The sequence below is a fragment of the Nipponia nippon genome, unplaced genomic scaffold, assembly GCF_047370975.1.
Source record: "Nipponia nippon isolate SJK-2023a ecotype South Korea unplaced genomic scaffold, ASM4737097v1 scaffold_1, whole genome shotgun sequence".
Lineage (NCBI taxonomy): Eukaryota > Metazoa > Chordata > Aves > Pelecaniformes > Threskiornithidae > Nipponia > Nipponia nippon.
The window spans coordinates 163,956,439-163,969,522 of record NW_028262290.1 but is presented as its reverse complement, the minus strand read 5'-3'; the positions used below and the strand labels follow the sequence as shown (position 1 = coordinate 163,969,522).

The 13,084-nt window shown below is 45.1% G+C and overlaps 1 protein-coding gene across 1 annotated transcript in view; it reads right to left on the bottom strand.

The window, feature by feature from the left end:
• Positions 1–450: 450 nt before the first annotated feature.
• LOC104021742 (vasoactive intestinal polypeptide receptor) overlaps positions 451–13,084 on the bottom strand; it is a 119,262-nt gene continuing 106,628 nt past the window's right edge. The window contains exons 11-13 of the mRNA XM_087731460.1: positions 10,291–10,420; positions 8,868–8,909; positions 451–7,337 (exon numbers count right to left, since the gene is read on the bottom strand). Of these exons, the coding sequence (XP_087587586.1) occupies positions 7,146–7,337; positions 8,868–8,909; positions 10,291–10,420 (364 nt within the window). The 3' untranslated portion in view covers positions 451–7,145. The remainder of the gene's footprint in view (positions 7,338–8,867; positions 8,910–10,290; positions 10,421–13,084) is intronic.

The following is a 13,084-nucleotide window of genomic DNA, read 5'->3' as shown; positions in this document are numbered from 1 at the left end:
AATACATGCGTATGTGTGTGCGTGAGTGTACGTACCTACAAATATAGGACTCATTTAATATCTCTTGATTGTGGCAAACAAACCATAATGTGTTTGTAATTGCATGATTATTACCTCCATGCATGAGTCCTACCTCCACAAGACATTGCATCCAGCCACCTAGGTCATGGAGTGGTGTTGCCTTCATTGTGGTAGTTTTAAGGATCACTCATGCTGGAGCTGGTACTGATTCTTCTGCTGGCACAGATGTTCTCAAAGATGGTCTCCCATTTTGAGAGCGATTTGGTCTATCTGGCTAACCTTACAAAGTATGAGATCATTAGGCCTAACTCTAGGCAACCACCTTACCAGCTCACTACCTCCTTCTTAGCCTTTCCTCCTCTGTCTGTGTCTTCTTCAGGACCGAGAAAAATAAATTAAAATATCAGGTGGAACATCTTAGACACAATGTCTTCATGATGTTTTTATTGCTTGTTTTCAGCAGTGTCAACCACAGAGAAGAACCTCCTCTGAAGCAAGGAGATGAACCAAATACAAAGGAAAAAAATAGCCAATTCATTGCATATGTACAGAGTCAGAACAAAATAAATAGCATCAGGCAAAAGGCCATGAAACAAGGTAGAGATTTCACCTGTGCTGAGCAAGCAGGCCTGTTCTCACTGGCATGAAGAATACATCACAAGCACCTAGGTACATAAAAGTCCACAGAGGCAGTGATTCTCTGTTCACAGCCAGTTTTCATCACTCTTTGCTGTCAAAGCCTATTTACAGGAGGGCAGAGCAGAGGTACTTACAGTTTGAGTGAGAGGAGTCAGTTGGCACCAGCTACTGAACAACAGCTTGAGGTGTTCGAAACAGAGTCTGAAAAATGCACTTTAGAATTCAAAAGTCTCTTTTTGAACTTAATTTATCATCATCAGAGTATCAAAAATGTGTCCGTTTGTTTTTTTTTTTTAAATGTGCTATTCAGATTTCCTCTATGTACAAATTTACAATATCCACAAAACTGGGGTATAAAACACTAGTGCTCTGCTGATGCCAATTTGCATGTCCTAAAGGCCTGGCCCTCAGAACCCAAATGGGCATTATTTCCCTTACAGACCTGTTACGTAGTTTCCAGTCCCAATGTTTGTCTTCTTCCCTGTGATTTCACATTATGCTAGAAATAACCAGGGTTTCAAACCCAGGGCTCTTCAGTATATAGTGCAACACCATGCAAGGAAAAAAGGAGTTAGGACGTTCAGACAGTAGGAGGTGGAAGAGATGGTCCGTGGGCCCAGGAAACTCCTAATTCCTGAAAGCCATAGTTTACAACCGTACAGATCTCCAGGGGAAATAACAAGATCAGTCATTGTAATTATACCTGATCAGACTGGTATGTAAATACTGGGTTTGGAGACAGAGTGAAAAGTTAACGGACTGAAAGAAAATGGATTGAAATCCATGCCATTCTGGATTTTGGGACATCTGACTCCACATACCAGTCTAGAACTTAATTCTTTTCCCTGTTACACCAGTTTAGTTCCAGAATGATACCAGCAGAGTCATTCCAGATTGATATGAGTATACATGAGGCCAAGAGCTTAGCCTCCTTCTCTTCGAGGGTCATCTACAATCAAGAAGCATTATGGTCCTTGCCACCATAAGCATCGGCGTGTGGAAAGTGCAAAGCTGCGTTGCGAGTCAGGGAGCTCAGGACTGCAGTCCTTGTCTCCAAGAGTTTGGCACATTCATTGGTGCAGAGATGCCTTGGGAGGAAGCACAGGGCTGTGCCTGGGCTGTGTCAACACCCCAGTCAAGATCCTTTCTTCAGCTAAACGCCCTACCTGAAAGCAGAGAGGCTGGGACACAGTGGGGAGGAAGCATGTTTTACGTGGGTTTTGGTGTTAAACCTAGATTCATCTTGCAGAAAACAAACATTGCTTCTCGGTCTTGTTGCTTCTGATACCACATGGATTTCCATAGGCCATTTATCAAACCAAGTTGGAACTTGTGCGGACAGAATAAAATAAGCTTCACAAAGACACATATTGGCATTTCCAAGTTTGAGACATTCCGTTTTACTCTGACAATACTTCATATTTCCTGCAGAAACCTACTGGGTTTTGGCTTGTTTAAACACTGTGGTGAAGGTGGAAGATGGAGACAAAATAATCCCACCAAACCCCTTTAATCCTAGCAATGGAGTCAAGCGATGTTCACTCCTGAGCTTTCTTTGGAACTTCATTTTGCTTTATAAAACCACTGGCAGTCTTTCCTTAATCAGCAGGTGCATCTCTCTCTGAAAGTATTCCCATCAGATTGGAGCAGAGATTTGGTTTTAATCCCTTCGCTCGCATAGCCCTGTGCCACAGACACCACCCTGCCTCATTGCTTCTGAGCTGAACGGGGATCAAGCGGGATATTGAGAAAGATGTATATCTGCTGACTAGTTAATGTACTAAACATTTTTTCTCCAGCAACACCTTCCTTGAGAAAAAGATAACTGCTTCTTAGGCAAAAAAAGCAAAAAAAAAAAAATTCAGGTGTTTCACCTCCTGGGCTTTCTTGTGATCCCATTTTCATTCCATAACTGCAGTAATGATGCTGCTGCATATATACCTCTGATTTTAAAACCTAGCTTCAAGTTAATGCCCTGAAATTCTGCAACAGCCTAGAATTTCTTTACTGCTCTTTTTAAAACCCTAAACATGGTCACATTCTCATTTCTTGCTGCTTATGAAACGGCCACAGAGCAATATAGGTCCCAGCTGAATAGAAATATCTACAATCTAATGCTAGCATTGAAGCTTGTACCTCTAGACCTTGAGACAATAATTTAATTTTTATATGTTAATTGTTCCATACTTATTAATAATTGTTTAATAGTTTAATCACTGAAATATAGAGTGACTAATTAAGAGGAGGGGGTTAATCTCTCACTGGTATAAAAAGGGAGTAAACAGTTCCAGGCTGAAGTTAAAGGAATTATTCTAAAGGCAAATTCCAGTTTAATGCTGGTATAATTCAGGAGTCACCGTAGTGAATTGATCGGTGCAAGTGGGATCAGAATTTGGTCTGATTTCTGTAAAGAGTTTTGGAGTCCAAATTCATGATCCTCAAACACATCTAAAAGCCTGTCGCATTCAGGTATGCCTCTTAATCTTATTTTGCAGCAAATTAATGCAGTTGCCTTCACTGGAGTCATTCCTGTCTTACACCAGAGTTAAAGGGGCCAGACTGGTGCTCTGTGAGGACAGCAGCCGTCCTGAGCACTGCATCGTGTATTCTGCACAGGTTCAGACAACGCAGTTTAGGTTGTCATTTGGGGTTGCAGTGAGGTCCTTGAACTCCATTTTATTGATGAGTTGGATGAAAAACAGAGTAGAGGAGGCCAAGTTATTGGGCCAAATTCCTGCACTAAGCCACTTAAATGAAGGCCTGATCCGAATGTCATCGTTCACTTGATTGCTCATATCCCCAGAGTGAAAAGCTTTGATTTTACCACTGACGACTCTTCTCCTGAAATATGAAGCCAACACAGCTGGGCTGGCAGCTCTGCACTGACTGCATCACTAATATTGCCATGCCTGTCACAGCAGGTATATTCAGCACATTCATTTAATCTCTCAAACACCCTTGACAGCATAATGGCAATGTGGCGGGATGTTCGGTGATGAAATAATTGCAAGTAGGATGCCTGGGGGCACTGTTCCTGGCATGTTAATGTAGTCAACATTTTTTGAAGGAGCCCCTTGGTTTAAGTCACATCCTGCCTTCAGGCTCCCATGCAGAATAACCTGGTGGAGCAGCTCAATGGCTGCAGAAGGCCCTGTGGCATGGGTAAATAACCAGCCAAATTTTTCCCTGTCATATCTCTAAAAGGCAAGCCCATTCCTGCTGCCTTTGGCATATGGTTGATGCTGGCACAGGTCAGCACAGGGCTGAACGGAAGAAAAGCTGTAAATACAAAGCAGAAGGTCCTCCTGCAAATGGAGTTACAAGCACAGGGAGAGGAAAAGGAAGGTGAACAACAGAGTCAAAATGCACAAGATGTGTCACTGCTCATGGCTCACAGACAGGGACTTTTTACCCCAGCAAGGCTGCCTAAAACAGATGGGAAGGGTTTCCCTCACATCTCGCAAAGGGGGTTGCTGGTAATGGTGCATCACTTATGCTCAACAGCTCTGTGCTCAAACTCCTCCTCTGCTTGTCCAGGACCTGGGATTCAAGTTCACAGCTTAGGCATTTCAGTGGATACATTAACAAGATTAGGCAGTGCTCCTCTGCAGCCCACCAATTTTGCTGGGCATAAATAGTTACCATGATAGATGAAGAGGGTGAATGACTTTGCAGCTTGATGAATCAAATCTTTCCCAGACTGATGTTGCTTCCAAATTCTGAACCAGTGAGAGGAAGCATTTTACACCAAGTGGAACAACTTTCAAGCTGAGAAAGAGCTTTCCCTTGCTTCTTCTGGGCTTACTTGCAGCCAGCCATTCACCTGGTGAAATGCAGAGCTGGGTCAAATCCTTGCATTGAACCAGGCACAGGAGAAGATACTGGTGGGACTTCTCCAGCATCTTCTGTGTGAGTCGTAATCCAAGTCTGAAAGCACTCACCAGAGCAGCACCAGCACCAAACACAAAGAGGGCCCTTGCCTCTGAGAACCTCATGGGGGTTTCGATGGGGACCTTGTTCCTGGGGTGTCAAGGCGTAAGGGCTTCAGTGCAAGCAAAACAGGGAAATTTTAAGCATCCTCTTGGTTTCTCTGGATTTTGGGAATTAGAGGGCTGCTAAGAGAGGATTTTGATGATCTTATGGCACATCAGTGTTGGATTCTAACTGCTAATGATATGGTTTCAGTGTAACGTAGCTGTAACAAAGATGGCTTGCACCTGGCTACCCTGGGGTCTCATCAGCACTTTAATTCCAGGACCATGGAGCTCATTATGACTACCTTCTCAGGTATCTACCTGCCCTCTTAGGTTTTGCAGGCTGGGTAGCCATGGCTACGCTGTGACAGCATCTGAGCTAGCTCACTGGAAACTCATGAACGCGTGTCTACCCTTCAGGGCAGCTGTATCAGAGTATCTCATGCCCCTTACTGACTTCAGCCCTCTATGCTGTTCTCAGTCCCACATGTGGAGAAATACTTTGGCAGCATCGAGCTCAGATGATAACAGGTATAGCTCTGGGGAGGGTTACAGTATGGAACAACCACCCTCTCAGAACTGAGAAAGGAACTGGATGTCCAGATCTGCAACTCTCCTCCTGGGCTCAGTGTGGTTTGTGGGCAGTGAATCACAGATGCTTAAAGCAAGCACACAAGCAAGCAAAACAAACCCTAAACCCAGCAAGTTGAAGATGCTTCCCTTCAGTGAACTACATTTCATTTTGAAGAAAAAGAATAAGTTGAGAGCTCTGAATTCTGAAAGAGGAGCCCACCTTCCTTTTCATGTAGATGCATTGGTGACCCAGACTCTCCTTCATGAGGACATGTTATAGTAGGACGACAGCAGCCCAATTACTGAGTGAGCTGGGCAGGGATTTCCCACCCCCAGTGTAAAATTGGTGCAACTCCATTTGATGCGGTTGGATGGGACACAAACACGAGCACCCGCATCCTTGTGTTGTCTGTCTTCTGACTGAGTTTGGGATTGCAGAGATTGCCTCAAATGCAGTGTCTGGGAGCGCGAGCTGCATGTGATGACCTGTGAGCTGCCAGCCTGGGGTATCTGAGCAGGATTTGGTTTCACCCCTCTCCTTTGCCCCTCCACCAAGAAAAGAAAAGAAAAAAATAACCATTCCTTTGGTTTTAACAGGATCTATGTGTGTTTTTCAAATAGGGATTGCCCCTAGATGGAAACTAATAGGCCTTCAGAAAAGAGGTAAAATACACATGCACGTATTAAAGATCTAACAATGCCTTCATCATAGGATGAAAGCTCCCCGTAAAAGCTGAAGAAGAAATCAATTTAATAGCTCCTTCACTCCTTCCTGACTCCTGGAGTGCCAGTTAGGTGCTGAGACAACCTTGTTCTGATGAAAGCAATTTTGCTTGCTGCTGTGATGCTAATTTTTTCATCTGGAGAGTGGCTCCTTATGGCAGGTCTGATTCAATTAAGGATTACAGGGTTCTACATCTCCCTTTGCTGGCAGTGTGTGCTAAGCAAGTGCAAACGAATTACAGACCAGTTGTTTTCCCCTGATCCCTAATGATCCCGGGTGAGTTAATGCAACAAGATCTATGGGCGAACTTAAAAAGAATGAAAAACACAGCCGTGCTCTGCTTTTGGCATCTGTACCTGGTTTTTATACATGCAAATCGAGTTTCCTGTTCATTGAAAACAACCAAACAAAACACGGTGTCATGAACATAGTGCAGAGAAGGGCATTCATGCTGTTCCTTCTCAGCGACCTGCTTTTCCAGAGGGCACCCAAGGGTGCTTGGAAAAGCTTTGGCTAACGAGGATGGCGGGCAATTAGCAGAACACACTGCAGCACTGGGGCATTCTCCGAGGGCCTTTCCTGGTGCTGCAGCTTCGTCTTCACGTGTGTAAAATGCAGAAGCAGGGGCCGTGCGCTGGCCTCTCCCCTTCCTGCTCGTGTTCCTCCTGTCCCTTCTCCCCGTGTCCCTGATTCTGTCTTCGGTGTCTTATCACCACCTCTTATCAAGGGGACTTTTGGCACATTGATATGTTTGGCATTTGTTTTTTTTCCTGCTTCTTGCCTCCCTCTCTCCTTTATTGGCTCATTTTTTAAAAAGTGCAATTTATCTGTTTCAGAGATGCCGGTTCTGGTAAAGCCACCAAGGACTCAGGCTCTCCCCTCCCTTACCCCCCGTACTTCATTATTTGTGACACATCAGGATCTCCCAGGCTCTCCTCAAGTAACTGGGACCCTTACTCATAGTTATCAACCCCTGAAGGCTTGAAACTTAAGAGTGAAAGGTCCGAAAAGAGGGAGAGGAAAAGTATTTTCTGTCTCTTGGCTTGTCTGATCTTGTTCTGGATGCCAGTGGCTTTTCCAGTTTTGTGTCCTCTGCTGGCTCATGCGGAGCATGTCATTTCACAAGGGTTTGTCATCGTATCGCTGATTCCTGGGGATCCTTCTGTCTCTCAGTTTTTCTCCTGGATGCTCAGTGCTCAGAGAGCCTCTCCCCATCACACCAGAGAGAATTCAGCCTGGAAGCCAGAGCACCGGCGTGTCTTTGGTGAGCACTTGGTCAGCATGGAGATCTGGGTGCTGAAGTTGGTGCCGTTGCTGCCTAAGGAAGGGTGGTGATACTTCATGTCTGAGCCCAGGAACCGCTCCAGATGCCACCTCCGCCACTTTCGTTTGAGCTCAGCTTGGACCTAGGTGGTGGGAAGACAAGCAAATCAGCAGAGGGAAGCATTTTCCATTGCTCTGGTTGTGTGAGTAGCAACGGGTGACCCACTTACCAAGGGGCCAAGAATTATTTTATAAAGGTCACTAAACTCAACCTGGCCAGAACTTTTAGCCGCATAGAAGAGAGGTCACACTCCAGCCAGTGAACTACTAGAGCAGAAATCCCTGAGCTTCACCAGAAAGGTGAGCACAGGGAATTGCTTATCTGATACAGTGAAGGTGCCAGACTACTTAACTTTAATGGCAACATATTCTATGCTTTGTGACTACAATTAAGATTTTTTTTTTTTACTGCCCTGTTTTCATCCAAATACAAATGATTTAACTATAGCTTGTTCGTAAAGCTGTCACTACAGCTGTGCTTTTTTGATCGAAGCTACTTCTTTCTGCTCAGGGAGTTTACATACATCATCTGGTTTACACTGTCCAGATTCAAATCCTGAACAAATCTGGCCACTGTCCCTGTCCCCTCCTGCAGCCTTCCAGTGCAAATTCTTAGATAACAGTATGAATTAGACAAAACAGCTGTGTCTGAGAGTCTCTGGGATCAGCAAGCACGGGAATAGCACAACACCAGGATGCAAACCCCAGGACTGGAAACATGGGAAAGGCAAGATCAATGCCTGTAACGCAGAAGCATGTTTACCTGGCACTGATCTGTGCCTAACAAGTCACATCAATGCCTACAATGGTTTTGGATCATTCATAAGTTTGTGTGGTTCTGTCCTGCTCTCCACAAGCTTACTGGCAAAGGTCTCTGATGGAGCTGGGCTATCTGCCCTGCATGCCACTGCGTGATGTACACATGGCATCAGCATGACTGAAAGCAGCATCAGAGCTCTAAGACAGCAAATTGTGATTCTGGACACTCTTCCTCTCCCCAGGAAGCTGGAACACAAACCCAGATCACAGCTGCCTCTTTCTTGTCCATGCTCAGTTTATTGAGCTGAAAGTGCTCCAGCTGACAGCAGCTCCAAGTTTTTAGCTGCTCACACCTACTTGGTAGCCTTCGTGATATGGGTTTAATCAGCCTCTGCTGAATTTCTTACGGGCAGATGGAGCATGGTACAAAAATATCACTGCACTAACAAGCCTCCATCTTGGCAGTGGGCCTGATTCTGTGGGGGATTCTTTGAGGCGCTAAGCATGACTAGGGCTTAGAAGATGGGCTTTATCCTTCCCTGCTGAAGGTGGTCCCTTCGGATCAGGGTTTATGCAAGGTCATACAGGAGTTCTGCTGATGCTGTCTCACGAGTAAAGGAAGGACTAAGCAGCAGAAATATTACAGTCCGCACAAAAGTCCTGCTACATTTACTAATTGTCCTGGAAACTGTCAGGCAAATGGTTGAGTTGTTTTTTCTGGAGTGAGCGATTTGACATGGAAGCTTCCCGCCAATATGGTAACATCAGGAATGGAACACTTCTCAATCCACTCTCCACTAGCATGCAATTTGCCTTAGCTGCAAACATTAACCAAACAATATTGTTGATCTTACCTCCCCATTGAGAAAACAGTACAGAACAGCCACCACAAATCCCTGGAGAAAAGGAGAGAACAGGCTTTTAGCACCTCATAGCTGATATTCCCCTAGATCACAACCCAAACTCACTGCAGCCTTGGAGAAAGGGTGCACTGTTGGGGGACTGCTAAGGTGCCCCTTAGAAACCACTTGATTGCATTTTCCTTATAAAGGGAGCAGGGGAAGATTGGTTAAGATACTTTGCAGCAGATGTACGGGTGTGAGTTCAAAGATTGCTCCAGACTGGTGTTTAAAGCCATCCGCAGTCAGCTCAGCTCTAAGAGGAGCACTTGGTCATTCAAACTTTGCTGCTTGCTCTTGTCAGCTGAAACTGGGGAGATCTAAACATGCTCACTAGAACATCATCAAGGTCAGAATGATCTTAGACATGGTATAGGGCTAAACTGTTCCTTTTCCATCTCCCCTGCAGTGACACCTCATTTTCGAGACCCTCAGCTTTCACTGAAAAAATAAAACAAACTTCTCTCTAGGCTTTATAATTGCAAACACTAAAGCCAAGAAGTGAGTGTAGGCCCGTTCCTCTCTCAAAGGAGAGATGCCAGATGTGAAGTGATAATGATGCAGACAAGGACATTAACTCATTCACCACTGAACAAAGCATGCCACTGACGTGTATGGTACATGGCGACAGACCCTGCTTGCAGGCTGCGAGAAGACAAAGTGGCTAAAGCTGATGGATGGATGCAATTAGATGAAATACATAAATAAGTGCTTCTTTTCACGCAACAGCAGGGCCAAGGTTGCCAAGGGCCCAACATGGGAATTGACTGAAGTGAAGTGTGTAAGAGGGTTTAAGAAGCAAACTTCATCAGGGCTTCCTGAAGATTAATGCAGAGGACAGCCCCATTATCCATCCTCATGGGGAACCTGCCTCCTATGCCAATGAACTGGAATCCTCTTTAAGCAGGATCTACAGGCAGGACTTGGCTTATTAACAGAGAAGAAAGTAAGTTCATGCAAGTCAACTGGTTGAAGACAGGCGAGGCTCCTGTTAATGGCCAGAAAGACATTCCTCCCAAAGGTGATTTATCTCATCTTACACCATGTCAATGATATATAAATTGAACTGAGGTGCTCATTTTTCTCCCTTAAGTGCAAAAAACCTAGGGGGACTAACTTATAGAGGTACATTTTCTTTTCAGGTGCCTAAAATGAGGAGGGAGAATCTCCTTCTGGAATTCCAGGAGGCAAAATATAAAGTTATCTTCCATCCTGGCCAAGCTGGAGTGAGTAGCTTTTTCCTCAAAGGTATAAGAGCAGTATTGGGCATGTACAGGAAAAAACAGCTCACGTGTTTCCTTATTCCTTTGTCAAGCTTCTTACACTTCTCCCTGCCGACAGACCTGGTGACTGACTGGTGGCCCAACGGGTGGCTTACCTGGAATGACCCAACCACAAGCTCAAAGAACAGCTTAACTTCTGCTTTGAAATTGTCAGGGAAGAAAGCAAACATGATGTAGTGAATGCCAAAGAGAGGGATCAGCAGCAAGGTGGACTTGGCCAGCCTCCTGTTGGAAAGACAAACATGAGCCATAAGGGGAGAGGGAAGAGGAGCTAAAGGGTAAGCTGATGAGAAATCCTGCAGCTGAGCCCTATGCAACCCTGAAACTTTAATTTGCTGCAGTACATATTTGCTGATTACCTGGATCATGATGGTGTAGCCTGTATCATGCATGTTAAGTGCCTTTGTTTGCCCTTAGGAGATGTGATATGGGCCACTTACCTTGAGGTCCTGGGAACATCCAGCCTTTCAACAGCAGCCTTGAGCAAGGGAGCATCAGGAGACTGCCCTCGCCCAGAGGGAAGAAGTGTCTGGGGTACAGTGAATGAGAGAGCGTTGCGATAGCTCCTCACAGCCTAACCTCCCCAGGATTCCTCTGACGACCTGGGCTGGGATGCAATGACATGTGGAGGTGGACCCTCAGCTGGGCACAGTGACTGTATGGCAGTTCAAACCAACCAAGGACCATGCTGGGATCATTTCCACAGGCTTGCTTTCCTCCTTGTTAACAGCTCTCATATAAATATATATGTGCCTCCAGATGAGGCAGAGTGATCAGCCCTACATTATTTCTCCTTGGCCTGAAGACTACAGATGGCTGGTGATTTCAGATGTGGTGACAACATAAAATGTGACATCTTTATTCCCAGTAACTTCAATGGAGGTATTTCTTTCTCCCTTCTCTCTTCTTCCCCTCCCACTGGAGATCTTTTTTCATCTCTACAAGCTAAATCATCATCTAGCGCTCTCTTTGTTTGCTTGGGATTTCTGAAAATTACAGCTTCTGGGAGAGAAATAGTATGTTTAGCTCATAATAATGACAGGCTATTGCACAATGAATGTCTCCAAAGGAGGGAGATGAACAGTATTAGTGCTTAATGGCATCAGGCTGGGTAACCAGAGGTCTAATTAGGAAGAGATGATAGTTTATTAAATCTAATCATTATTAAAATATAGCTGATGGAAATAAAATGAAATCAAGGACTTAAGGATGCTTATGGGGGTTTTGGCTCCCTTGGTCACCTACAACCTCCTGTGTCCCCCTCTCCCAGAGGCTTCTGGAGCAATTGAAACTAAAGCTGGGAGACTGGAAATACTTGTTCTACCATCTGCAAACCCTTCACCTCCAAAGTCCCACCAGGCTCAGTCCCCCCAGACCATCTTCATTTATTTGCCATCTGCATAAGCCTGCTGGGAAGGCTGATGTGCCAGCTTTATGCAGATGATACTCATCACTGTACCTCCCAGCAGACCTTTGCAGCTTTTCCTGAGCCTGGCCCAAAGGCAGATTGGCATTAAGGCTGTGTCGGAGGCTATTCCCAGGTAATACCTGGTGGCTGAAAAGCAGCTGGCTGCAACTCATTCCAGGCAAAATGAGTGCCTGTAGGAAGCCGAGGAACTTTCCAGGAATTTGCCTTTCCTACCGCATCCCTCAGTACTGGGCACATCCCTGCTCATAGTGAGTAGATCCAAAATCTGAGTCCTCTTGGATGCCTTGCTCTGCCAGAGGACTGTCTCTGTCATTGGTGACCATCAGGGTACCATGTTCCTCCCTGTCAGAAGCAGCTCTGGCCAGTGTGACCCAGACTAGTATGACCCAGCCCTAATTCCCCCAGCTCCTGACATATAAGAAAGCAGCTCATTTTCTAAGCAGATCACAGTTCATTAAATATTAACACTGGCTTTGCAGAGACCTCTCCTTTCTCCTCAGTCTTTCAGAAACAAGTCAACCTAGAGAAGATTGATGTGATGCTACCTTCATGTACCATATTCATAGAGAGGCTGTTTGCAGAAACAGATCAGAAAATTTTATCTTATTGTTGCAGACAACATCGGGGCCTCAGTAATAGCATTTTCTCTCCTGGATGGACTGTGGCAATGAACAGGACCTATATGCCAAACCTTAGGAGCCCCCTCTCTAGTTTGCACAGCTCCCCAAACCAGTCTCTTGCTCCCGGCATCAAGCTTCTCCAGAATATCGAGTGACGTTTTAGATCTGTTTGGCTTCAAGGCAAGGGTCTAGCCCTGTGATATTTAAAAGACCCCTCAAATACCAGAATGAGAAAAATTACCTTCCCCAGTTACAGTGTAATTTATCCCAGGAAGCTAAAGCTTGGCTGTGCAGAAGGCAGAACTGCTTGGGAGATTGTCCGAAGCTGTTTAAAGCTACCTGCTGGAAGCCATGGCTTCTCAAAAAACTCAACTATTTCCATTCCCAGCACAGGGTGCACTTCTTAGACCTACCCTCTCTGACAGATATACGTGGTGACAGGCAATTTAGGGAAAACACATCTCCACTAGCCTGCACTGAACCTACTCCTCTCCTTGGGAGTGGATAAGAGTGAACCAACATTTAGTCATGCTCCCTGAACGCATAACGGAAAAGTTACCTGGAAAACTTTGATGATATTATTGATCTATGAACATGTACAGAATAGAAAGAGATTAATTTTGCTCAAGGTTACTGTTGCAGAAAACAACTTCTATTTGCCTGAAATATTGCTGTCCCATTCTTGCACATGTCTCTGTCATTTCCAGATAAATGTTTTGGGAGACTTGTTTTCACAGTTTCCAATACATTAAAGCCCAGATCACTGTCTGTAGCATTAATGAGTGAGTCAGCAGCGCACCTGAACTTCGAGCCTGCAGCTAAACTGAAGCTGGTTGGAAT